Raw genomic sequence first — 27,975 nt, 5'->3', positions numbered from 1 at the left:
TCAAAGCTGATTGAATCGAGAGTTTTAGTCCATTTTCAATCGAGGTTTGTTTACAAATTCTTCACCATTGACAAATATGAATAACATCAATGCCATAAAAACTACAAACCAAAATATAGTTGCTGTCATATTTTCTGAAATTTAAATTTGCAAAGCTTAAAATCAGTAACCCTCCAACAGCTATTCATGATTTAAACCTTCTTTTTTCATTGCTATTATACATTTATATATAAACGCTTAAGCATACACACCTATAAAGTAACATTTGAATCAACATAAGCAATTCAAAAATATTTGAATTTGAATAAATCACAATATAGAATAGCTTATTCTTTTTCCTTTTTCTTTCTGAATTAGGAATTACCTAGTGATAATTCAATCACACTTTAAAAAATAGTTATAACTTTAATTTTCAACCTTTAACTTTAATGGGAGAGATTAATTTCAATTTTTTTAATTATTATTTTTTTTGGAATCCATACATACAGGTTCAATTTTGATTATTATTTTTTGGAATCATTCGAATTGAGAATTCATAGACGATAATCATATTTGCAAATGCTTACCTGCTACTAATATACAAAGAATAATCATTGCAGCTGCAAAAATTGCACCGACAATAGCACCACCATGATAATCAAAACTGAGCACTGTAGTTTCAAAAGTGGCTGGCAAATTGCTTGGATCAACCCGAAAATTACCAAGAAAAAGATTGATTGCATCCTGAAATATTCCCTACCAAATTATGTTTCGACAAATAGCAATGAAATCTCATTTTGTTACTGTACAAAACTTTTGATATCCATATGACATAAATTAGGAAACAGCACAAAGCCTAGAAATATTCAAAGTAACCTGTCTGTAACCATCCGCAAAATTGTTACGAAAATAACGTGTGAAAGCATTTATGCAATCATTCCATGCTCCCGAAAAAGTTCGCTTACCAAAACGTGTATAATCAGCCTATAAAAAAGAAAAAAAATCAGGTAATAAACTACTTAAAAAAAAATCAACAAGTCACATTAATTACATGAAAACATAGTTGACAAAAGATTTACTGCATTATTAATGTAAATAAGAATGAATAAAAAACTAATATTACAACCATTATATTATATTCAATTGCTACATGTCAAAGATAAATTCATCAAAAGGATTGCATCAAATTTTTCTTTCATTCAATAAATAAACCATTAAACCTTTAGTGCACCTGTTCCTGCATACTGACGACTGCATTCATCACCATTATCAGCCCAAACTATAAAACAATACTGATAAATTTCAGTTGATAATACATCAGGTCACATATTTATGCATAACATCCAGTAAAGCGCTTACTCCTTTTAAAAGTAGCAGATAACTCTGGATAACTGTCCACTTCAAAACCATTACCAATAATCTTCATATAAGATAATTGATCTTTTAGTGATTCCTCAAATGCATTTGAGATGATTACAATCAAAAGATAAATGCTTGAAAACGACTATCATTTCAATTCTTTTCAAAATAAAATTGCTAGCGTTGTATGAATATTCTTGCATTCAGATAAGAATGAGATAGCTAAGCTAACGTTAGTATAATTACCTCAGCAATATGAATCATCCTCTCACATATATATGAAAATATGTTCAGTAATCATAGTTTCGAAACATATCATATATGGGATAATATTCCAAGGGACAAGAACCAATCAATGGCATCAACTTGACCAGAAAATTAAACCAATAAGAAAGTTTAAAAAGAATAAAAAATTATTTTAGCATAGAATACCTTAGCCAACATTGATTGAGCAACATTAGTTCTATCTAAACAATCCATACAATTTGTACGGAAAAAACCTTTTTGTTTGTGCATGTGTTCTGTAGAGTTTAAAAATGATGAGAAAAATCTGCAAAGAAGTACTATTTAAACTATGTTAAGTTGAAATTTTTATAGATAATTGTTTCTTTCTTTCAACTATTTTGATCCATTGGTTTAAGTTTCTAGCTTCTTGAATATAAAATCTTAATGCACTGAAATGTGAAATGATGCTCTTTCTATGAATTACAAAATAGCATTGCCATGAATGATAATTTTTAATTAGTAGTGACAGACATACCCAAATTCTGTAATTTCGCTTCTAAGTTGTTTTTTGAGCATATCCAATCGACCCCAATCTAATGTGCGACATTCTTTGTGGAAATCAAACGCGTTGAGCCTAAAAAAAAAAAAGAAAAAAAAAAAATAATAATAATAATGTTATTAAATATAAAATCAAAGCATCAAATATTAATACCTGAAATAAACCATTCCACTTCAATTCTTTCTCTGATTTACCTTTCTTTACTTCTGTAAGTGCATCTTATATCGATTTACCTGACGAAGTCTAGATTTGTACGTAAAACAACTCGATCAAGCTCTCCACCAACACGTTTTTCACGTCCTTTCTGATTTACCAAATTTACAATTACCTAAAAGAAGGGTAGTGAATTTACAGTTTGGCAAAATAAATTTTCCGAGTCGGGTACATTCAGTATTTTCTTAAGTCATCGAAAAATTTCCTAGCTTTCATATTTTTACATTCATTTCAATAAGATTAAAAATAGCTTATGCTATTGATCAGTTTAAATTCCACGTATGCTATTATGTATACAAATTTGAAATGCCCCATATTCATAACGCCAATTTCTTTTTCCTTTTTCTTTTTTTTGCTATTCGGTAAAAGTTATTACTACAGTTTTAACTGCATATAATAGTACAAACAAAATCTCAATCTACTCGATACTTGTCGAATCTATAAATACTTAAATAATTACTATTTTGCTCTATCCAAATTTAAGCAATATCAATAGATTAACTCTTTTATCAAACAAAACTACTATTAAGAAGTTGAAAAAAATTATTCATGAAACTACTAGCATGTTTTCCTCCATAAATATTCCGTTGCATTATCATATGTCGTTTAAAAGCTTCCGTTTGATCATCAATTGGATTTAGCAACGGTTCAGGTTGCCAATGAAGATTTGGTCTCTGGGACCAAAATAATGGTATTGATCCTCTTATCTATAAATTGTATATATTTTACATTCTAAAAATTAGGACTTCCCAAAAAAAAAAAAAAAAAAAAAAAAAAAAAATGAAATTTTAAAGAAAAAAAAAGAAAAGAAGTACCCATTGCTAATAGCAAATTTAATTAACAAAATTTTTGTAAAATTTTCTATGCTAACCTGTACAAATGATGTTAAGCAACGTTGTTTCGGATCACTATCCTTATCATATTCCACCAATTGTTCAGTTTCTACATAGTTTGCTGAATGTCCAATAGTACTGACGCCACGCATATAAAATCTTGTACCTGCTCTAAAATTTTTTAATCTTCAATTACATTTAAGAACATTGTTTTAACATCCACAAACAAATCATTTAATGGACATAAAATTTTGTGCTGCTTTAAACATTTTTTCAATAACATTTCAAGATCTAACAAAATTTGATTTCCTATGCACAAGTTGAGAAATTCAATATTCATTTGCTGTAATGGGACATTCGAGAGAGAGAGAGAGAGAGAGAGAGAGAGAGAGAGAGAGATAAATTCTATTGCAATTTCTTAGAATGAACAGCTCAAATTTAGATATTTCATATAATTGTAAGATTCGAAGAAAAAAATTTATTTCATATTTATATTCAAATCACTGAAAGACCTTTTGAAAGTAACTGTCAAATTATGTGTTCCTTTAAGCAAAATACTTTCAGGTATGACAACAGTACAGCAGCAATAATTACGAATCCTATTTTGCAGTCATGAATATATCAAAAAGAACATCAACATTAAATGAAAATAATTCAAACCTATAAATAGATCTCCGAGAAATAAGACAAAGTTGGAAAATATGACCATTAACAATACAACGACTTATATCAAAAAAACCATGTATTATAGGAAGCACGTATCGAAATAATTCGGGAATAGCTGTAAGAGGAGCTGACAAATATCGATTCCACACAAAACGTTCATCCGACTAAAAATGCATAAAAAAATAAAAGATAAAAAACAAAATTTCAAAAACAAAACACCATTTATTCTATGTAATGCATACTTTAGGAGACAACAAAATTCAAATAGTACTTTTCCTTAGTTTCTATTGAACTTAATCGCTAAATATTCGATGTAGTGCAGCTACGAAGAAGCACAACCACGATACGGCACATGCTTCAGACCAAATATAGCAAAAAAATTACAATCCCTACAAAAAGGCAAATTTCATGATTAAATTTAAAAACAGGGAATATCTGTTCAAGACAATAATAATAAAGAAGCAGAAACAACGAACTCGGCCCATCATTGGAAGTCTTTTGAATAGAGGTGTAGCATTTTCTGCTAACCATTGTGCTGAATGTGACAAATCAAAAGTGCGTGAGAAATAAAATCCACCAGTTGATAATACAAGTTGGATCATATCAGTAAAATGTCGATTATACCAAATCTGCAATGCCACTATTTTATTTAAAATTACTTACTTCAACTTTTTTTGTGCCCTCATATGCAATGAGGGAAAAAAATCATTTATTTTTGAACTATGTCACTTTAAAATCTATGAAATTTCATTTTTATATTTGTGATACAACTTTTTCATTATTAATTCTAATCATATTTAAGCATTTAGAAATAAGAAAAGTTAAAGGAAATAAGTAACCTGTTTTTCTGTTAGATGTAATGCTGTCTTTTCATACGGTATAATTTCCGTTTCAGTTATCGTCCATATTTCATGACCAGTTAAAACACCTTTAAGATTAGCTTTGGTTATAGTTATCAAAGCATTACCTGAAAAAAAATATATTTCATAAAATGTAATTTCAGGATAGAACTACAGTAAAATCTCTATTTTTTCGCTAAAAAAAATAAATATTTAAATAAACACAAAAGCTAATCAAAATATGTTACTTCACATTTGTGCATATAAATCATAAAATAATAAAACAGTAACAGTCAAAATACATAACAAACCTGATACAAGCTTAATGATGCCAACAATTCCATGAATAACTTTTACTTCAGCATCATGTATAAGTATTGGCTTATCGTTATTTCCTACATAAATACGATGATTTATTTTCAAAGAATATGAAGAGAAAGAACACCGGGAATGTAGTAAGTTAATAATTTTATACATAACGAATGAAAACGAACTGACTTATCAAACCAAGCTTTCCCGTATTACGATCAATTTCTAAATACGTATCTGAAACTAATCCACCGTCTCGTCCTCTTGGTTCCAAACAAAATCTCTCCGGAAATATACATCTAAATGAACATATGTAAAATGAAAAAAAAGTTTAAATAAGAAAACTTTTACTTATCAAAAAAATTAAGTTTGATTAAAAAATATGAATACAGCAGTTCATTCAAATTAATTACTATAAGTTTTTTTTATGCTATCATGAATAATCATTCCTTCACTGATATTTATCAATAATTACAGCATAATTATACTGCAATTATAGTGGTTATTTGCAGTTTGACATCGAAAATACATTTACAACTATGAAATAAACGTTAACAAATATCTGTAATAATGTAATGATTCAGGAAGTCTTAAGTAATGAAAGAAAAATAACTAAAAATATTTCCAAAAAGCTTACAAATTAAGCTGCTCATAAATCTCTGTTGGTCCATCCATAGGCTTCAAATGATCAAATCGTGATTTAATTGGTCCCGGAAAATAAAATATGTTCATAAATATTCTTTACTATTCTACATTAATCATTAATAAATATTATAAATATGAATGAGCAATAAACAATAATGAAAGATTTATTTAAATTACATAATAATTAGAAATTAAAAATTTACTATCCATCGAATTTTTGCAAAAATTTGCTGATATTAAAAATTAATTATTATTAACATTATACCATAAACTTTACCATAATTATAGCATAAATTTTTTTATTCTTCCTTTGTTTATTTGTTTTCTTTCTCTCTTCCTGCAATAAATATTAAGTTAGAAACAATTTATAAGCTAAAAAAAATTTTTTTCCTCATACCATCAAGTCACAATTTGAAATTACTCATTCAAAAAAGAGGAAAAATCTTTCCTCAATATATAAAACAAAAAAAAAAAAAAAAAACCCTGCACAATTCATCAGTAATATTTCAGTAATTCATACAATTATTACTTAAATTTTCGTTGCATTTATAATTTCAACAATTTACTTAAATATTTAACTAAAGCGTAGCGCAATTTCACGCAACAACGTAGACTGATAAATGCTTTTAATCGCAATTTAGTCAATAACCTAACCAGTTGACAATTTTACAAGCAATTTATTCCTATGTTTATTGATTAAATTGCTTCAGCATCCTTTTTTTCTCTTTTTTTCTGAACGAATCATTTCTTATCATCAATTATTTTCTTTCTTATCATTAAATTTTCTTTCTTTTCTTTTTTTATCTATTTAAAAAAATCTCAAATGTTAAAAAATTTTCAACATTCTTTAACATTCTATTTCTTATATATTTTATATCTAATACGTATGTATTTTTACATGCGTATTTTTACGTAAATTTGTTTTACGTATGTATTTTTACGCTGTTTACATATTGGTTACGTATATTAGTACGTGTGTTAATTTCTTTCGCATAACAATTGATTATAAAATGAAAACAACAAAGCAAGAAGAAAAGTGTTTGAAAGAAATTTATTTCATTGATATTTTTATCATATTATCGATTAAATTGCAGTATTTTTTTTTTCTTTTTTTTTATTTCATAAATAGAAATGTTAAAGGATGTTGAAGTTTTACTTACGTAATTGTTAAAATTATAAATTGCAATGAAGATTTAATTGATATATTTTAATTTGAGTTCAAAGGTCATACGTTTATTTAAATGCTCGCTTATGTTCCTCTAAATTCTCTCGTAACATTTTTCTAATCTGATGAGTGAAAGAAGAGATGTTAGGGTTTATAGTATGGAATATTGTCATGAAATTAAGATATTTTCAGGTAGTAGTGTAGTGTAATTGAACTAATTCCTGATTTATTCACGAAGGAATTTATAGAGAAAAAAGAATTTTATTACAGAATGACAGAAGTACGTGAAATACCATCCGGAACGTATAATCTAAAATTTGGCGAATCATTCCATGAACGAGGAGAAAAACCTATCTATCATACACTTCAATGTAAGTTATTCCAACTATTAATTAATTAGTATATTCAAGTATTTTATTAGTATTAATGTAAAAATCAATGAAATATAGTGGAAAATTTACATTTAATTGTCAAAAAGCAAAGAATATGTAACATTCTATAACATTTTTTTAATGTAATTAAAACAATAAATAGGATAATCGAACACGAATGGATTGTACTTATATCCAAATCAAAAAGTTTTTCTTGTTCTCTTGAATAATTAAAAAAAGAAAAATATGTTTGCAGTTGATTTCAAGCCAAAATCATTAGCCGGAGAAAAAGAAACATTCATAGTATTTGGTGGAAATGGTGATGTACAGGTTGTTTTTTTTTTTTCTCATTTTATTTTGGTGACTTTTTTCTTTTGAAATCTTTTGAAGAAAAAAAATTTTTTTTTCAAAATTTTGAAGTAAAGTAATACTGCGATGAATTTAACAGTATCAAATACTAAATAACAATGTTCCTAGTTATATTTTCTTGTGAGATTTTCACCTCTCAAACGCACTTTTTTTTTGGAATTGAAGGAAAAAATTTTGTGAATATATTTGATGTGCCACTTGTTTTCTTTTCTATTTACAGGTAGCAGTACCAGGTGAAGGTGATGCTTTAACGGTATTTAAAGGAGCACAAAAGCCAGTGAAAGGGGAGAAAGAATGTTTGTTGTTTTTTGATCACTTGACCGGTGAGATGAGAATTGAAAAGCTTTCATCTATAATGTCTGTAAAGAAAACAAGGTATCATTTTCCTGTGTTGTTAAAATGATCAAATTTAAATTTGCCTAAAAATCAAAATATTTTACCATATTACATAGTAATTGTAATAGATAGTAATATTTAGGCAATTATGATAGTTAAAATATTTTTTAGAAGTTACAGTTATTTTAAGAAAATTTCATCACTTGTTTAGAAGTGATAGCGAGATTGCCTAAAAGTTTAATCAGTGAATTAATCTAATAACGTTGCGCAATAATTTGTCGTGCTGCTACTACATGCATTGATATTTCAATGAGAAATTATAATATTGAGACTCATTTTTTGTTTTGTTTAAAGATCGAATGATCAACTATGCTCATTTCTGTGATTGTTGAATCAAAATGCTTTTTTTTTTTTTATTTTTAAAATTACTTCAATACAGCTTATTAAAGGAACAGTTTAAAATAAAATTGGTTGCAAAAGCATTTTGATACGAAAAAAAAAGCTTCCAGAGCTTCTGGACATTATTAAAAATGGAAATTTTTTTGGAATTAATCATTTATCATAGCAGTGTCGTTAATTAATACATAAATTTGATTGAGGATGTTTTATATCAGGCTAGTTATAGTAGTATATTCCAGGGGTAACGAAGATAGTGCTTCGGTAAGATTACGATCCGAAATTGAACGATTACGGAAAGAAAGTGGCGAAAAGTCAGATGATGAAATGGATGATACTAAGGTTTATTTCTTGACTTCATTTTCATAATTTTGTTAGCTTGCTTAATAGTTATATTAAACTTCAATAAATACCTGTAATAAGTTCACATTTTATTGAATTTATGACTTTTGCTTTTTTTCTTCGAATCTTTCCAAAGAAAATATTATTAGAACAAGCAAAGGTTAACGAAATAACACGACGATTAGTTTTTTTTTATTGCATTCTTTTCGGTTTGTTGGCACTATTAGTTTTGTGTTTTTAGAGTTCAAGTGGTTCATCCGCCGTATCATCTGAATCGGGTGATTCAGATTCAGAATGTGACGACGGAGATAGGAAATCAGCATCTGTGGTATCAAAAAGTATGCGCAGTAGTGATGATTCTAGAAGTAGGAGTAGTGATACTGGTGATGATGACGATTTACAAGGTTGTTTTCTCTTTATTTTTTGTTTTTTAATCCGATGCAGCTATAAACTAAGGTAGTAGCTATTGAAGAAGGAAATAAGAATTACCTTTCTATATTATTATATATGATTAGCTATTTTAATCATACTTCTCAAGATACTAATTTATTTTCATGTATGATAAATGATTCAATCACATGTATATATTATAAAGCTACTTATTATCCTTAGTTCATAAAATGATGCTAATTAAGAAAATCGTCAAATTGTTGCTCTTTCTTTTTATATGTGTGAGCATTTTCAGAAGCGTTGGAACAACAACTACGTTCACAATCAATGCCAGCAATTGAAGAAACAAAACAAAAACAAATCAAATCTTATCCTCCACCACCGTTTCCGGTTAATAGTAATACGAAGAAATTATTGCATGATGATTTACAGCTAAGTGAAAGTTCGGATGAAGATTAATGATTTTTTTATATGCTTTTAGATGTTCTTTTTTTCTTTCGTTTAAATTTGCTGTGAAAAGTTCTTTTAGATTTATTTTATGTTTTAAGATTATTTTTTGAGAAAATGGAAAGAGATTGGATTAACTGTCACAATTAAAAATTTAAGTAATGAAAAAGAACAATTTGACAACTGGCATTTTCGGCTTTAGAAATTTCTTATATCGTTCTATTAGATATACATTGTACCAATGTTAGCAGATACAATGTACTTGATAACTGAGTTATCTTGGAAGTTTCAATAAAATATGCTTATCTTGAATCACTGTAATATTTTATTCTCTGAAAAAAAATTGCAGATCTGATTACTTGTATTCTTTTTCCGATATTTCAGTAAATTTTACGAACATTTTTGAATTTTGCCTTTATTCTTTGAATCACTTATACAGCATATCAAAGGTAAACATTTTATATTTATATTCACATTTGAAGTTTTGTATATTGTTGAAATAAGCTATTGAGTAACTTGTTTAATTCGTTAATCAGATCATTTTTTTGTTCTTTATACTTATATATTATTGTTTTATAGCATTGATTGATGACTGAATCGCTGTTTAGATTGCAAAGTTATGATCAAAAAACTTATCTATCACATGAATTCATATGTATATCAAAATACACAAACTAAAATGAATGAATGAGCCACAGTACGTTCATTTTCATTAATGGTTATAATTTAAATTTAATGAATATACAAGATAAGAAGGTAATAGGATGACACTATATAAAATTATAATAACATATATTTATTCTATCAATATCTTAACTTTATACTTCAAATTAAAATAAATGGTAAAATAGGAAATGAGGACAATATGTGAATCATCCATCTGTTGACTTCATAATATCCAATATCTGATAGTTAATCTTAATTGTCAACAAGATGACATTATGTATTCTAATCTAACATTCTGTAATTTCATTCAATTATTTAATATATTCAATCATTTTTTTTTTTCTAAAAATGGATTCTATTTTTTCACTTTTTTCTGTACGTGTCTTCAAGAATGCAAATATTGATCTCAGAAATGGTAATTGTAATATTTTTTTAATCAGAACTACTATATCATATCATTTGATTGAAAGGATTTATCATTTTATCACAATTACATGCATAAATAATTTTATAATGAGTTAAGTTGAAAAATATCAACAAAAAAAAAAAAAAAAAAAAAAAAAAAGATTTAAACGATATTATATATCAAAAACAGCTACAACATATATAGCAATTTACATACAGCAAAACATATGCAAAAAAAAAGAGGAAAAGTCATTTGGTATTTAATTTCGAGAAACATACGGGAAAATTATAGTAAAAGAGAAGGCGCAAGAGAAAAGACCCGTTTGCTTCGGGAATTTATTCCAGGAATTTTTTCTTTTTCTAATTTGTTTGTTGAAAAGAAAGCATTCAAAAGAAAAAAAAAAAAAAAGGAAAGAAAAACGATAGGCGCAATTGCTCTGTTAGAAGGAATGGCATTAAATTTAATTTTACTCTTATGTTTCTACATTTAAACTAATTCAACGAGGAGAAGTAAGTTTTAACAGAATGCAAATAATTGCAATAGACAGATATTTTCTTAAAATTAGAAAATGATCATTTTCTTTTTACATATATTAGTTAAATTTTTATTCTTTGCTTAAATTAATCAGTGCTAATTTTTAAACATGAAAAAGTTGTTGCTGACAACTATTTACTGCTAATCAATATTGCTAGTGTTTAAAATTTGGATTCTAATTGATGATGATATACAAACAGTGATAATTGATAATAGCAAATTTCAAGTATTATTTTCGTTTTCGAATTATCACTTTTTTTTTCGAGCAGAAGAAAAAAAAAATTATCTGTAAATAGGGAGCAATAATGATTTAATGTGAAATAAAATTTAAACATTTCAAATTTTAGACAGTTGTAACTGTGCTACTAGATTGATCATCAACAAGTTTTAGTGTTCGAGTACGCCTCACTGAAAATAAGTGGATAGATAATTGAAAATGAACGAAAAAAAGATTTACACTCATAGTTTAATTATTTGTAGTTAATTGGAATTTAAATTTGTGGTTAATTAGAGCTTTATACTTATATTTTATATATTATATATTTTTATATATCATTGTTTAATTACACATTGGAATAAAGTAAGTTCATATAATATAATTCGAAAATTGAATAATAGTAATTGAATAAAAATAAAAAAATTGAAATAATAATATGTATCTTTTAATTTTTCAATTCACCCTAGCAAATGAAGCATAAGAAGTTTCATGATCAAATCTGCAATTAATTAAAATTTTATAATTATATATTATATGTGTATGATTCGATCAAAATTAAAACTTAATAATTATAATTAAATTGCAATTAAATTAAATAAAATAATCATGATTGAATAGTTTCATATAGTTAAATTAAAAATGTTTTTCTTTTTTTTAATCAGTAAAATTTATTAATGATAAAATATTTGAAAATTTCATAACATTTGTTGAGAATAATTAAAAATCTTTGAAGTTATTTTCTAGAAAGAAAAAAAAAAAAACTTGCAAGATTTGCGATTAAATTGCCTAGCTCTACGACGATGATCACGTGGTTCCGTTTGAATTGTTGCTGCTTTTACAAGACCATCAAGAATTTCATCATCCGGTGATTCCTGGCCAGGACTTCCGGAATCAGTTAAACGTCCAACTGATCTTAGCACTATAAATACTCGAAATTATAATCGTATTTTACTTCCTATTTTTTTTTTTTTTTTGTTTTATTATTTTACTATTAATGTATTTTATTTTACTAATTCTTACTATTAATTTTATAAATAATATATCTTATTTTTACATTCCATCAATATAAAAATATTTTATTATTAATATAAGAGACATTATTACTTTTAATTCATTTATCTTTTTAATTAATCGATATTTATTACTGATTAAATAGTGATATGAAAAAATTCTCCAACTATCAATGTGTATCGTATTTTTAAAATTAATAAATTAGCATAAAAAAAAGCATACTTTCTCGTTGACTTGAAATGATATCAGCAGGTGATCGTTCAACTGTAGGCTTTCCTCGTGTCCTTTTTAATGTATCATCATTGTTTCCGCCAGTTAGCATACGTGACATTGCTTCATGTCGCTTAAATTATAAACAAAAAACTTAACTGATAATTTAAATCAATCAATACTTCACATATATTTTAAAATTCTGTAGCAAAAACTGATAGCAAGAAAATCAAATGCTTTTTGATATCGAGCAATTTATTCCTACATAAATAGCTAACAAACATAAAGTTAAAAATCTTTTTTTTTTTCTAAAAAAAACAAAAGTAAAAGAGAAACTAAAAGTTATCATACTAGTAGCAAAAAAATTTAATGCCTAATCGATTAGATCTAATTAATAGAATAAATTGATTAATAAATAAATGCATGATTTGGTACTAATTAATATAAATCCCATTAGTTGCATTAAATAATGAAATAAGTCTAATAAAGATAAATTGTAAATTATGAAAGGAAAATAAAATTTTGGATTATTTCAAGCATAAAAATGCAGCATGTAGCATACAATTCCAATATGTAAAATGTTTTTAATCATTATTAATCTGTCACAAAATAAATTGTAAATAAAAAAAAAAAAAAAAAAGAGAAAAATGTCATATAAATTTTGGATTAATTTTAATTTTTAAAACATAAAAATGTAGTACATAATTAAAATAATTTTTAATTATTACTAACTAACCTGTTCAGCATTCATTTGTATTGGTGTACGCTTTAAGTTACCATTCAATTCCATGCCATCTTTATTATCATTTTGACCATTTTCTAATGCCCATATCTTACCACGTGTTTTATTACGTTCACGTTTATCAGCTAATCGTTTCCGTTGTTGTAAAATTTTATCACGTGTGGTACGATATTCTAGCGCAAATTCGTTAACCATTTTGAAAACATTCATTGGCTTTAATGTTGGTACTTCATGAATACTATAGCCAAAAAAGAGCAAAAATGCATGCCATCTATAAAATTAGCGAAATTTTTTGTTTTAATCAATTAAATAATTAATTAAAAAAAGAAATAAAACAAAGAATTTCTTAAAAAAAAATTTCAAAAAAAAAAAAAAAAGAAAAGAAAATCATTTGTATAATTTACAAAAATTTTGTAAATAACATTTTTTTTTTAATTAAAAATATTTGTAAAAATTTTTGACAAGATGATAATTATAAAATTTATTCTTTTATTTTAATAATTTAACATGATAAATGAAATTTCGATAAGATACCAAAATTTCGTTTTTTTCTTTGATAAGACATCGAAAAATTTTAATAAATCGTAAAAAAAAAAAAAAAAACTTGCAAAATTCATTTTAGCATGCAATGATAAGATAAAAAGCAAGATAGAAATGCATAGAAAAATTATTAATAAATATCAATTATGTTAAATTATAAAATAAAAAAAATACAAAAAATATTTCCGTTGATTACTAACCTGTTAAAAGCAATTCGATAAATTGCTTTAAGTTGATGAATTCGTTGTGCTACATCATTTAAATAATCATTTATCTTTTGTTTCATTGATGATGAGCTATCATTTTTGCTAATTTTAGCTAAATAACCCCATGATGCTTTACAATCATGCTCTAATTTCTTTAAATTTGACTCCAATTCATCGTAATCGAACTAAAAACAAAGAAGGAAAAAAAAAGGTTTAAATTTGATTTCAATTTAAATTAAAACATTATATCATGCATATATTTATATTACTCTTTATAAATTATAAATAATTTTAATTTGACTAAATTTTCGATCAAATTGAAAATTTTAAAACAAATAGAGAGAGACAGAGAGAGAGAGAGGGAGACAAAAAAAAAATAAAAATTTCACCCTAGCAGTACGTGCAACAGCACCAAATTCGGAATATAAATCGGTTCCATCTGAACAATGCTCAATCATATATTCGGCTAAATGATATGTTAACGTATGCTTATAAACCGGATCCTTTACTTCAGATGCTTTACTTAAATAATCCAATTGAAAACCTTTAATCTGTAAAAAAAAATAACCAAAGTTTTAATTTCAAATAAAATTAAAAAAAAAAAATTTGATATTTTTACATGTGAAATTTAAAAGAATATGAATAATGCTAAAGTTATGAAATAAATATCTTTAAAAATAAAAAATAAAATAAAAATATTGTAAATACTTTCAATTAAAAAAATTTTTTTTAGCAAAGAAATTTTTAAAACAAATAAAAATACGATTAGAAAATTTGAATTATTTCTTTTCAAGTTTTCCACTTAATCCATTTTCATAATTCACTTTAATTTATTTCATTCAAAATAAATTACATTAGTTCCATTCAATGTATTTCCAATTATTAATAACATTCCCATAGCAGTACGAAATGTTTTCGATTCTTCAACTTCTTTCATTGCTAATTGTAAATCCATTAATGGTTCTGCGATATCCTTAAAAAAGAAAAATCAAAAAAAGATATCAGAGAAATTTCATTTTGATAATACAAAATTATTCTTGAATTTATAATTAATGAATGAAAAAAGCCAAAAAAAAAAGGAAAGGAAAAGTAAATTAGATTAAAAATTGCCAAAAAAAAAGAAGGATAAAACATAAATATTATCACGAATCATTTAATTAACATTATGCTAACTTGTCATTAAGTAAAAAAGTTTTAAATTTCAAAAGAAATTTAAGTTCCTAAAATTTCAAATTTCTAATAAATTTTATGAAGAAAAGCAAAAAAAAGAAGAAACACAAAATTTCTCGCACTTTTTCACAATTTTTATAGTCCAATGTAAAAATCCAAAGTCTCAGCCTTTCCAACAAGCATGGTATTTGCGCAAGTTTAAGAAGAAATTGTTCCGCTTGACCTAGCGGCATATCCGGATGTTCCGCAACTTTTAACTCAATTTGCTCAATTTCCGCTGGATTTGGCATCATTGTAGTAAGAATTTTTTCAATACCCTCTTTATTTAGTACCAGTGAATCGAATTTCTAAAAGTTTTCATTAATATTTATGCTCATTTTATTATTTATTTATTTTCAACTTTTATTTTAATTTTTTGGAAAAACAAAAAAGTTGATAAAAGTAAGATAAGAAATGATAAATGTTTGGTATTATTACCATAATAGCAGTTGGAATAACACTTATTGGTGGTAATTTAGTTAAACCAATATTGATTGCTTGTGATCGTTTTAAAGGTAGCACTTGAAGAATTTGCGCCCGATGTTCACCATTGAGCCGCTAAAAAAAAATTTAAACAAACATTATTTAAAAATCATTCTTCCAATTATTTCTTATTAAAATTGTAGTAAAAATTCATGAAATTTTTTTTTTGTTATTATTTATAGAACATAACAAAATAGTAGAGAGAAAGAAGGAAATATAAAACGTAATAAATAGAAGTAGAGAGGAAGCGGAAAATGTATCAACATTTGCTAACTTCTTCTTTAAAATAAGAACGGAAAAATATGAAATACGTTCATTATTAAATGTAATATTCCGCACGATCGTGCAACTATTCAACTGTGACACTCCGCACGACTAATTATATTCATTATTCAACGTAATATTCCGCACAACAGTGCTATTATTCTACCGTGACACTCCGCACGACTAATTACATTTATTATACAACAGAAATACTCCGCAGAACTATATTCATTATTTAAGCGGAATACTCCATGTAACTATATTTACTATTCAATCGTGACACTCCGCACCTATATTCATTATTCGATCCATAATATTGCGCAAACTATATTCGTTATTGAACCGGAAGATACAATCATAAATGCCGAAAATCTAGGACATCCTAAGGGTTTTTTTCTTTTTTTGAAAAAATCACAAAATTTGAATGCTATCAGCTAAGCAAGAAAAAAAAGTCATCATAAACAAATTAAGGAAGAAATAAAAGTTAGTGAAAAAAAAGCTGACAAAATTTAAATGTAATTAAATTTTTTGATATATTATAAGGATTGAACAAAATTTAAAAATATATCCATTGAAGAAAATGAATGAAAAATTTTAAATTATATAAAATATTTGGAGAAAAATTTTCATTTGATTTTTTTTTTTTTTTGCAATCATTCACTGTTATTATTTGTTATATAATTACCATTAGAAGTATTTGAGAACATAAGAAAATGAAATAATTAAAGAGTTAAATTTTAAATAAAGTTTACCTTAACAGCAGGAATTTCCTTGGTTTTTTGCTCGAATAATTGAACCAACTTTTTGGCATCAATTTGTGGTAAATCAAGTTTATGCCAGAATGTTCCCTTATTTCTCAATGATGGTACCGGTGGTAGTTCAGCTTGTGCAGGTTTCCAATGTAATTTTAGTGTACCAGTTTTTGATACCGGTGGTACTAAATATTCATTCATGTGAACTAATTTTGATAGTTCAAAAATTATTTTTTTTTTTTTTTTTGAAAATTTCCATTTGTGAGTTTATTGACTACATTAATCTGAAGTGAATATTTATACACTAAAATTATTTCAAAAATTTTAAATTAAAAAAAAATTATTCACCTGGACTTGGATCACGACCTTTTTGATTTAGACCACCATTTGGTGACAAAAAAGGTGGTGGTGGAGGTGCACCTGGTGCACCAGGTAATAAAGGTGGTGCTGGCGGTGGTCCTCTTTCAGGTGCTAAAAAATAAATTGAATTACAACTAAATTAAATTAAAAAATCTCATAATTTTTAAAAAGTGAAGAGATTAAGTTAATTCGCACAAAAAAACTGTGAATTTCGAAGTAGAATTTTATTTCTTAGAATGATTGTCTAAAGATTAGCATGTTATAAATTAAATTTAGGTTAAAATAAAGGCTTACAATATAAATATATTCCGTTATCTTCTATAAAGTATCTTCAACATCTTAACAAGAATAAAATTTTAAGGTTTTTTTTTAATTTCATTAATCACAAAATGGATTGTTAAGTTAAAAATTAAATTTCAAATTGATATGATAATTTATTACCTGGTGGAATGCTACTACTGCTAGCACCTGGAATTAGGCCTTTCTCCTGAGCTATTGCTGCTAAACGAGCCATTACTAATGGATCTTGCTCAAATTCATCTTTATGAAATTCCGAAAAATCCAAATCATTGATAATTAATGGTTTCGATTTAAAATTTTCAGCAGCCTAGAAAAGAAGAAAGGAAGAGAGAAATATAAGAGTAATAAAACAATTCATTATACCTTTTAAATAATTTACCATAATTAAAATTTTAAAAAGTTAACTGTAAAATTAAATTTCCTTTAATTAATATATTTACAAATTCATATCACTATTAACTCAAAAATGTCTTATCAAAGAGATTTCTTTTTTTTTTTTTTTTGATTTAAAATTTTATTTAATTTAAAAAAAGCAAACTTTTTTCCATTGTATTTCTGCTTCATCCTGTTTTGGCTCAAATAATGCAGCGTTTTGTTCACGTTTAAGCGCACGACGACGTAACTGTGCCGCAAATACATTACCACCAGTTGTAGCATCATCATTATCATCATCATCATTATCATTGATTACCTAAAATTAATTAATTTATATATAATTATTTAAGGTAAAGTATAATTTATTGATGAATAATAACAATTCTTGTAGTTTTAATTTAAAATTTTATACAAAATTAACAGTAGTTGTATGAAGTTAAAATATAATTTTTTCTTTTTTTTCTTGTTTCTCTTTTCCTTTTTTCTGTTTTATTTTAAATCATTAATTATTCACATATTTTGTAATAAAAATTATTTTGAAAAGATTCCTTTTTTTTTTCTTTTTGAAAAAAATTCCAAAGTGTGATGTTTTAAAAATTTTATTTCAAAATTTTTTTATAGATATTAAAAAATTTCATACTTTTGCTTTTGTAGGTGACGATACTATCCTTTTTGATTCTGATATTTTTTCTGGTTCATTTTTAGTTGGTTCCGGAAATTCCATTGTTTTATTTTCGGTTGGTGAGAAAAGTGTAGAAGGAAATGATGGTGGAGGTGCTCGAACCTAAAAAACAACTAACTAATTATATTATTTATGTAATATTATTAAGTTTTTTCATTTAAAAAACTTATATTTAAATTTATTCAACATTTCAAAACTTTTCATCTTATCTGCTTTAACGTACGTTTAATTCTTTACACGTATATTGAGTTAAACTCAATTATGGTATTTCTAATATTATTATTCTCCAATATTTTCAATTTTTAGAAAAATTGATTTTTTTTCTTGAAGGTAATTAATTATATATGTAAAAAAAAAAAAAAAAAAATAGTACATTAATAGCAATTTATCATATTTAATTACTGAGAATTGCAAAGTTTTATTATTAATAACTCTTTCATTAAAAGAAAAAAAAAAAAAAAGATAAAAAAAAAAGGAAATGTCAAACCGGTTTCTCGTCAGGTTTTACATTTTCATCATTATTCGTTAAATTTTTTTCAATCAAATTTATTGATGCCATTGGAGATTGTTTTATTGATAATTGTTCGCTCATCTCATTTACCGTTACATTCTAGAAAGGATAAATTGTTTACTATTAATTATACATAGAATAAAACTTAAATTTGTAAACGAAAAAAAAAAAATAAAAAAAGGAAAATTTTCCCCATTAATTTTGCCCATTTTTTTTTTTTTTTTTTGATGAAAGTTTTACCAGTAACTGACTGTATTATTATTATTTTTCAGCTTTGATTCAACTTCATAAACTTTCCTTCGCCATGGTGGTATTACTTTTGATGTTTCAATATTAATAATATCATTTGTTGTACCATTAGTACCATTAACAATTTTATCAGTAGTATTTGTTTTAGATCTGTAAAAAAAAAAAAAAAAAAGAAATTATTATAAATGCATGGCAAGTTTTTTTTTCCTTTTCTGCTTTTTTTTTTTTGGACAATTGCGCCAGTAGTAAATTAAACAAACAAAAGAAAAAGAAAAAACATTGTTAAAATGAATTAATGAAAACAACATTGAGATATAAACATAAAAAAAGGAAACCAATGAAAAATTGGACCATAAACTCAATATGATTTATCTTTGTGCTAGCTTTAATAAATAATTGTTTAATTTTTAGAAAATTAAATTGTAATTTTAGCATCATTTATTTATATTATAAGCTAAACTATCGACAAAACCTGACTTTTTTTATTTTTTGTTTTTTTTATTTTTTTTATTTTTGAAATTTGATAAAATTTTATTTTTGAAATTTGATAAAATTTTTTTTGCCTAAGAAAAAGCTTATTTTCAAAAACTTACAATTCAAATTTTTCAACATTATTATTTACAGAGTTAATCTTATGAAAATTATAATGTTCCTGTTGCCGGGCTAATGATTCCTGATGTCGACGGCGCATTGCTGTTCTACGATCAACAACAATCGGTGATGCTGTTTGCGCCCTAAAACAACGATTTTTATCAAATAATTAATAATAATAATAATATAGTAATAACAGCAGTAATAATAATAATAATAACAAGAATAAATAATAATAATAATAGTAATAAATAATAATGGTAATAATCATAATAATAATAATATTGGTAATAAATAATAATGGTAATAATAATGAGGGTACAATAATTAATACAACTATTTAGATATTATTACGATTATTATATCTTATACATTGGAGAGAAAAAAAAAAAGCAGACAAATTAATGCACTAAAAAATTGCTTAGTAATATGGAAAAGGAAAGAAAAGAAAAAATTCTCATAATTCTCACAATAATTAAATCTTATATCAAATTATTTGAGTAATAAAAGTTGAATATAACTAATAAAATTTATTCAAATTTATTTATTCAATTCCAGCAAAAATAATACAATAAAATAAAATTTCACTATATTAACACATAAAGAAAAAAAAAAAAATAAAAAACTAGAACTATAATAAATAAATTGAAAAAAAAAAGATAAAATTTAATTGATACCTCATTTTAACAATACTTTCATCACTACTTTCTGCTTCATCTTCTTGCTTCAATACTTTTTCATATAATTTACATTGATCTTTGAGATCTTTATGATCAAATTTTAGCATATGTCGCATTGAATCTTCTAAACCTTGTGATTCAAGCGAATCAACGAGATCATAATATGTATCCTAAAATTAAATCAATATTTTAATAATTTTCCACCCCTTTTTTTTTTTTTTCTAATTATATCTTTTAATTATTTCATGCAATTTAATCACGATCAATTTTTTGATTCATTTTTTTAAATTTGATTTAATGCACTAAGAAAATTTAATAAAAAAAAACGAAAGTTTTCGCAAATATTTGCTTTTATGTTCGGTTTGTTTGTTTGTTTTTTTTTATTTCATTTAGAATACAATGTTATTTTTTCTTCTTTCTCATTTCAATTCAACAAAAATTTCACTTTTAATTTCTAATTTCAAAAGAAAAATATAATTTAATTTCAATTTTAATTATATATGTAATTTAATTTACCTGATCAGCGACACCATTTAGTGTTTTATTAATAACAGTCATACCATATGTAAGCATTTCAACATCATTAGCATCTTTTTCATTAAGTACTCTCATTAATGCATACCAATCTGGTCGATCTAATTTCAAATAAAAATGTTAATTTTTGAAACAAAAAAAAAAAAAAAAAAAAAAAAAAAGAAAAAGAAAAAGGCTTAATTAAATTTAAATTTTCAAAAAAGAAAACAAAAGAAGTATCATTAAAGAAAATTTCAAATGGAAGTAAGAAAAAATAGAGAAATTTATGTTATTAATTAATTTATGATTATTTTTATCCTACTAATTTAGACTAAAAATTAATAAAAATTAATTTATTTCTAAGAATTTATGGTTAATAATTTTAACAAAAATAAAAATACTATTAGCTTTGTCGATATTTGTAACAGCAGTCATTAACAGAAGTGCATTATGATCAGTATATTCAATAAATACCAATAATAATTTTAATGCTGTTTTCACCACCAATCGATACTGAAATTAATTTGAATTATTAAAGTGATAAAAATGATTCAAAATAATCATATCTGATAAGCAAAATAATAAAGAAAAACAAATTAGCACTGCATTATTTTCAAATAAACTCCATTTTTACTATATCAGTCAACTTATGCTAACTTTTTATTTTTATTTAAATCTAATTAAATATTATTATTATTTAGAAATCAAATCAGAAAAGAATTTTTAAACTTTCTGTCTTTTTTTTTTTTTTTAAAAAAATGACTAAAAGTAATTAAGGAAGCAATGCTTGCGAGAATTGTATTTCGTTTTCTTATTGCATTAGAATAAATTTAAAGATTTGTAAAAAAAAGAATTGTTATTCGTAATATTTGTTACTTTTCACTGAATTTAAAAGATTTAAGTGCTAGCATTGAAATATGTGGAAATTATTAATAAATAATAATTTATTAATTATGAAAAATAATAATTGTTTTTTGTATATTTTGAAAAAAATTCAAATCTTCAAATTTTTAAACAATTGCATTTGAAATTGTAAAACTTACTTTTTCATTTTTAATCATTTTCAAACTAAAATTAATTATTAAAGAAAGCAAAGGAAAAAAAAATGTTAACAATTTTTTGGTTATTTTAATAATTTTGTCACTTATAATTTTAATTTTGATATTTATCAAACAAACAAAATAAGGAAAAAAACGAATGAAAAGAACATGCAATAATTTCATTCAAGAAAAAACAGGAAACAATAAAAAATTTAACATGAAAATAAAGAAGAGAGGGAGAGAGAGAGAGAGAGAGGTAGAGAGAAAGGTGAAAAGGAAAAGAGAGAATAATAAAATTTAATAAAATTGACAAAAGCGCCATCATATGTGAACATATTGCTTACCCAATCGGCTCGAAATGAAATTCATTTCAGAGCATAACAAATGGGTTAATAATAATATTCTGCAAACATTCATTTTTCTTTTTCTTTTTTTTAAAATTATAATAACAAAAAAATAAAGTAATTTAAAACCTAAAAGAAAAATAAATTTAAAAAAAAAAAAAAAAACAAAAAACAAAATTATGTGATAATAAAATGAATAAAAATAAAGGCATAATTAATTTGTTTCTAATTCATTATTTATTCTTTTTTTTTCTCCATATTTATTTCAATACTTACTTTCGTTTTTTTTTTTTTTAGAATAAATTTTCAGAATTTCTATATTTTTAAGCAGTTTATGACATACTAAAATGAATTACAAATAAATGGAATTATAAATTGGCTAATTAATGAAGCAACACAAATTATAACGAAGAAAACAACGATTTAAAGAGATAAAATAATTCAAAGTTTCTTTTGAAATAAATTAATAAAATTTATAAATTATTATGAAAATACATTTGTGATAAATTATTGTCACTTATATATGTCATATAATTTATTTATTAATTTATTAAAATTTGTAACATTAACATAATTAATGGGATTGTTAGCATCTCTCTTTCATCTTCATTAATGATAAAATGTTATCTTTTGTAATTTTCACAAATTCAATTTATAAATCAACAAACAAGCAACATTTAGAAGAGAATTATAAATATAAAACATGAATTTTCGAATTTTAATGAATTAAAAAATACAAATCGAATTATTAAAAAATATTTGACGAGCAAATATTTTTCCTAAAATTATTTCAAACTAAACAAAAAAGGACAATGATTTTTAGGAGCAAACAAAATATTTAAAAACGATTTAAACATCGCTTATACTAGAATTAATTTTAAAATTAATATAGAATAGACAAAAGAAATCAAAAAAGAAGGAAATTAAGCATATAATAACTTATTTTCATATATTTAAAGGATTTAAAAATTTTTCAAAAAAAAAAAATTTTGAACAAATCCTTACCATGTCAAATTTATTGAAGCAAGATGAATAAATAAATATTAATCAAAGTACCAAAAGGAAAATTTTGAAAAAGATTTTAAATCCCTTATTAATCAAAAATTTAAACTTCATCTATTTCAATAAGTCACAACTATTTATTTTAAAAAATAATATCAAAATTAGTGAAAAGTTAAAGGTGCAAATATTTTGTTAGTGCAAAAATTAACAAAATTTTTTTTCAACTTTCTTTTTAATTCATTTTAATTTATTATTTATAATGGAAAAAAGAGAATTTTCATTTATTTGTCATATTGATTTTGCTATTCGAAGGAATAAATGGAAAGAATAATATTAATTTAGAAAATTAAATGCTTTTTATAATAAATCTTAAAATTCAAAAGTCAAATTTATTCAACTTTTCCACTCTCCCAGAATTCATTACCTAGGTAAAATAAATTTTTAACAATACGATTTTGTAAAAAAATTTTAAGCAATATAATTTTTTATTTTTTTTTATTTGTTTCTTTTATTTTTGATCTTACAAATACGTCTAATATTTGTTATAATAATATTTGTTACATAAAAAGTTAGCAATTTATAAAATTTAGAAATAATTAATTGATTATTTTTAAAACTTAAAAAAAAAAATTCACTTTTACTTTTTCTTGATAAAAAATAAAAAAAATAAAAAATTGAAGTATTAGAGAGACTAACCGGTGAATCAAGTAATTCATAAAGCCATTGAATTGTTTCAATATGAGCAATGATACCATTCATACCATCCACGTACAACATCACTTGACCTAATGCTACAATTAAACGTACGTGTACCTTTGAATCCTTGAACTTTGACATTGAAGTAAAATTAAAGTAACATAAAATTCAAAGGTCAAATTTATTCATCTTTTTCACTCTCTCCCAGAATTCCTTTTTCGTTTTTTTTTTTCTTCAATTTATTCCATTCTGTTAAATTCAAAATATATTAGAATAGGATAGAGGAAAAAAAGTTTAATCAAAAAAAAATCAATTTAAAGTTATTTCAATTAATTATGCTTCTTTTCGAAAATTTTCCTTTTTTATTTCTTTTTTTTTTGAATTTGACAAGTCCATGCATTATAATTTTAATTGTAATTATGATTTCATCATGATTAATATTCAGAATAAATTTATAATTAATTATTCCTTAAACAAAATAAAATCTAACTTTAATGAACAATGCAAGCTACTGTATTTTCAATTCCAACAAACAGTATAGTATTAATTAATTCAAATATTAATTGGTAATTTATTTTATTATATTAGATTTATTAGATTGCAATACTAATAATTCATTGGATAATTAATTTAGATAATGATAATGACAATAACTGATAATGGTGATAATAACAACAATAATAATAAGTAGTAATTAATAATAACAACAATAATGATTTATTAAATATAATAATAAATAAATCCTTATCGATTAATTAGTTAAATATTAATTTAAAATTTAATATCAAATAGTAATTACTGCGATTGAAATATTTATACAAAATAAGTTTTACCTCTTAGGATGTAATTTTGATGATTTTGATCAGCTTTCCTTCCAAGCTTAATCATACATTCTAAACCACCATTTTGTACGAATTCATGTACCAAATCTTTATCATCCTTAAAAATAATTATTAATTATATTAAGTAAAAATAAAAGTACAAAATATTTTTCAAAAAAAAATTTTTTTTCTTTTCCAAAAAAAAGAAATTTACAAATTTTGGAAAAAAAAAAGGAAAATTTTAATAATACTTGAAAAATTTGCTTCAATGAAAATAGAGCTCTTCGTTGTTCACGTCCATTTGAATTAAGCAATTTATCTGCAAATTATTACTGCTTTTTCTTTGCTCTTTGTTTTTCATTGTATAAATTGAGAAAATTTAAAAATTTATTAGGTCAAAAAATTTGGGTTAAAAAATTTGAAAAAATTTTAAAATTAATTCACATTGAAAAAGAAAAAAAAAAAAAAAAACAAAATCAATCTTCATACCAATTATTGTTTTAACTCTGAGACCTGTTTGTGTTCGTACCACTAAACTATTTCGCCTTCTGAAATGTATTTGAAAGAAAAGAAAAAAGAAAAAATAAAAATTCTTAAATAAAGTAAATTATTTATTAAATTTCAAATAATTTTTTTTCTGATTAAAATTTTTAAATACAAAATAAATCTAATCCAATTAATATCAATCATTTAATTCTATTCAGAAAAAAAAAAAAAAAGATTTTTCACTTCTTTGAAAAAGTTTTTAAAACATTTTAAATTGTTTCAACTTAAAATGCTTATTTTGCTTCCATTTTTTTCTCCCCTCATTTGTCCACTCTTTAAACTTATTTCAAGTAAACATGCTAGAATATTTATTACATATCATTCGAATTTATCGTATTATCAATAACATTTATACAAAATCCATTTATTAATAAAATTATAAATTATTAGCTAATTTTATTCGATACAAAAAAAAAAAAAAAAAAAAAAAAACTGTTAAATTAAAAAAGAAAAAAAAAATCACATGCTTTGAAGGTATTCCATTTTACTTTACATATTTAAATTTGTTTATTTTATGCCCTATTAATCATTACTACCAAATTAAAATATGAAAATAAAAAATTTTTTCGTTTTTCTTGCTTTATACAGATTAGGAAGACTATTTAAGAGATTAACAGCTAATAAAATAATATGCATTATAAAAAAGACAACAATTACAATAATTAAAATAAAAAAAAAAGAAAGAAAAATTAATAAATAAAGTGAAATTTCAAAAATTGCCAAAAAAGAAAGAGAGAGAGAGAGAGAGAGAGAAACCTTATGTGATAATTGTTTGACAATGCCAAATCATCCTCATCTATCGGAGGACAATATGAATCACACGGCAAATGAAGAGTTTGAAGCCATTTACCGGATGTTTCAACATTTGAATCACTTTTTACTGCATCAGTCGTTTTTTTATGTAAATTAACATCAAAACCAAAAGTACTACTATTATCATTATCATTATCATTCTGATTATCATTATCATTATCATCATTACTTGAATTACTAGGATAAATTTTGGGAGGAATCATTTTTGTATTACCCATAATAATTGGACAAGTTTTCCGCATTGATTTTTTAACTAATTTTATGCTATCTTTTGATTTTTCCATTTGTGATAAATTAGTAAACATTTCCTCATAAGTTCTGGAGGGTTTTGGTGGTGGTAATTGTGATAACTGTGATGGCTGTGATAATTGTGATAATGATGATGATGATGATGATGGTGATGTTTTAATCATTTGTTTATTAGAAATTTGTTTACTATCATATTTTAACATAATAGATTTTTGAATTGAATTTGTTGCTAACTTATTATCTGATGATAAATGTGCTGTATGAAATTGTTGTTTACATGTTAAATTATCATCAATTATAGTTTCATTAATTTGTTGTGATTTAATTGGTGGTCCATCAACTGATGAGCTAAACCACTGTTTTTTTGGTAATTCTCTTCGGCTATTTTTATTTTTGAATGAATGATTATTTTCATTTATATTTAAACCATTTGTAATATTTTTTTCAAATGCTACATTTTTTATCATTGGCCAATCATTTATTGTTGAAGATGCAATTGTTAATCGTCGTCTTGGCTTAATAATTTTTACAATTGATTTTACAGTTGAATTCTTATTTGTATCATTTTTTATTTCTTTTTTTATATTTTCATAATTTCCTTTCTCCCATTTAATATCAATCATTGAATTATTATCATTATTGAATTGATCATTTGATAATAAATGTTTCATTAATTTTGGTTCATTTTCATTCATTGTTCTTTGATGAACATTATTTGTTGCTTTTTGTAATGATGATACAGTGTTATCACCTGCATTATCATTCATCATCTCATTATCACAATAAATAGGTCGTGCTATACATGTTGTCATATTGCTAAATGAATTGAAATTAATTTCAGGTGAAAATTTCGTCATCAGTGCATTATTACTATTAATATTGTTATTATTATCATTCAGTGTTTCATATTTGTATTTCGACTTGATAATATCATTTGAGGAAATTGTTTGTGAATTTTGCCTAAAATTATCAGATAATGTTTTGCATAGATTTTTTGATAATGATGATGGGACAGTTTTTGCTATTCGTGGTAATGATGATGATGATGATAGTGTTGATAATGGTGATGATAATAATGATAATGGTGATGATGATGATGATGATAAGATGGTAGCACCAGTATTATTACATTGATATTCTTCAGAAGTATGCAAATTTTCCGTTTTCAATTGATATTGACGTAAAGGTTTCACAGCTAATGGTAATCGAGTAGTATTGATAGTTGATAAATTATCAGTGATAATAGTATTAGTGGTAGTAGTAGTATTAGTATTAGTAGTAGTACCACATGGACGATATGCATCAGCTTCAGAAATTGCAATATTTTGACTTTTATTTTTTAAAATAGAATTTCGTAAAGTATGCGATGATGAATTTGTCAAACAATGATGATATTTGCTATTAGCATAAGGCTTTAAAATATTTTGCCTTTTTTGATCGGTAATTTCAGATAATTCAGTTTTAAATACTGATTGTTGATTAGGATATGATGAAGTATAGTGATTTAATTTATTTGTCAT

General features: G+C 24.2%; 3 protein-coding genes across 3 annotated transcripts; 1 reads left to right on the top strand and 2 right to left on the bottom strand.

Moving 5' to 3' along the window:
- Positions 1 to 24: 24 nt before the first annotated feature.
- Bma-sac-1 (Recessive suppressor of secretory defect, putative) lies at positions 25 to 5,657 on the bottom strand (the record flags this gene model as incomplete). Its single annotated transcript, XM_043080980.1, has 16 exons — positions 25 to 134; positions 567 to 723; positions 856 to 963; positions 1,200 to 1,258; positions 1,339 to 1,432; positions 1,771 to 1,888; positions 2,099 to 2,197; positions 2,356 to 2,450; positions 2,899 to 3,042; positions 3,207 to 3,339; positions 3,829 to 3,998; positions 4,311 to 4,463; positions 4,674 to 4,801; positions 4,985 to 5,068; positions 5,172 to 5,281; positions 5,620 to 5,657. 16 exons carry the CDS (start codon positions 5,655 to 5,657, stop codon positions 25 to 27), a joined length of 1,800 nt encoding a protein of 599 aa, XP_042936914.1.
- A 1,406-nt stretch (positions 5,658 to 7,063) lies between these two features.
- Bma-eaf-1 (testosterone regulated apoptosis inducer and tumor suppressor, putative) lies at positions 7,064 to 9,455 on the top strand (the record flags this gene model as incomplete). The annotated part of the gene is made up of 6 exons (XM_043080979.1): positions 7,064 to 7,163; positions 7,420 to 7,493; positions 7,753 to 7,907; positions 8,507 to 8,606; positions 8,848 to 9,010; positions 9,292 to 9,455. The coding sequence occupies 6 exons, from the start codon at positions 7,064 to 7,066 to the stop codon at positions 9,453 to 9,455; spliced, it is 756 nt and encodes a 251-aa protein (XP_042936913.1).
- Positions 9,456 to 11,719: 2,264 nt separating this feature from the next.
- On the bottom strand, positions 11,720 to 27,975 carry Bma-fhod-1 (Formin Homology 2 Domain containing protein; the record flags this gene model as incomplete). The annotated part of the gene is made up of 25 exons (XM_043080978.1): positions 11,720 to 11,765; positions 12,029 to 12,185; positions 12,500 to 12,620; positions 13,224 to 13,500; positions 13,970 to 14,160; positions 14,365 to 14,526; positions 14,829 to 14,948; positions 15,268 to 15,492; positions 15,623 to 15,742; positions 16,684 to 16,868; positions 17,032 to 17,154; positions 17,485 to 17,650; positions 17,882 to 18,034; positions 18,359 to 18,502; positions 18,888 to 19,010; positions 19,163 to 19,310; positions 19,754 to 19,894; positions 20,429 to 20,601; positions 20,948 to 21,066; positions 21,346 to 21,457; positions 24,027 to 24,121; positions 24,860 to 24,965; positions 25,099 to 25,166; positions 25,337 to 25,395; positions 26,150 to 27,975. The coding sequence occupies 25 exons, from the start codon at positions 27,973 to 27,975 to the stop codon at positions 11,720 to 11,722; spliced, it is 5,160 nt and encodes a 1,719-aa protein (XP_042936912.1).

The sequence above is a fragment of the Brugia malayi genome (assembly GCF_000002995.4).
Source record: "Brugia malayi strain FR3 genome assembly, contig: Bm_v4_Chr3_scaffold_001, whole genome shotgun sequence".
NCBI classification, from domain to species: domain Eukaryota; kingdom Metazoa; phylum Nematoda; class Chromadorea; order Rhabditida; family Onchocercidae; genus Brugia; species Brugia malayi.
The sequence above is the reverse complement of the archived record's forward strand: the minus strand, read 5'-3'. Positions and strand labels throughout refer to the sequence as shown.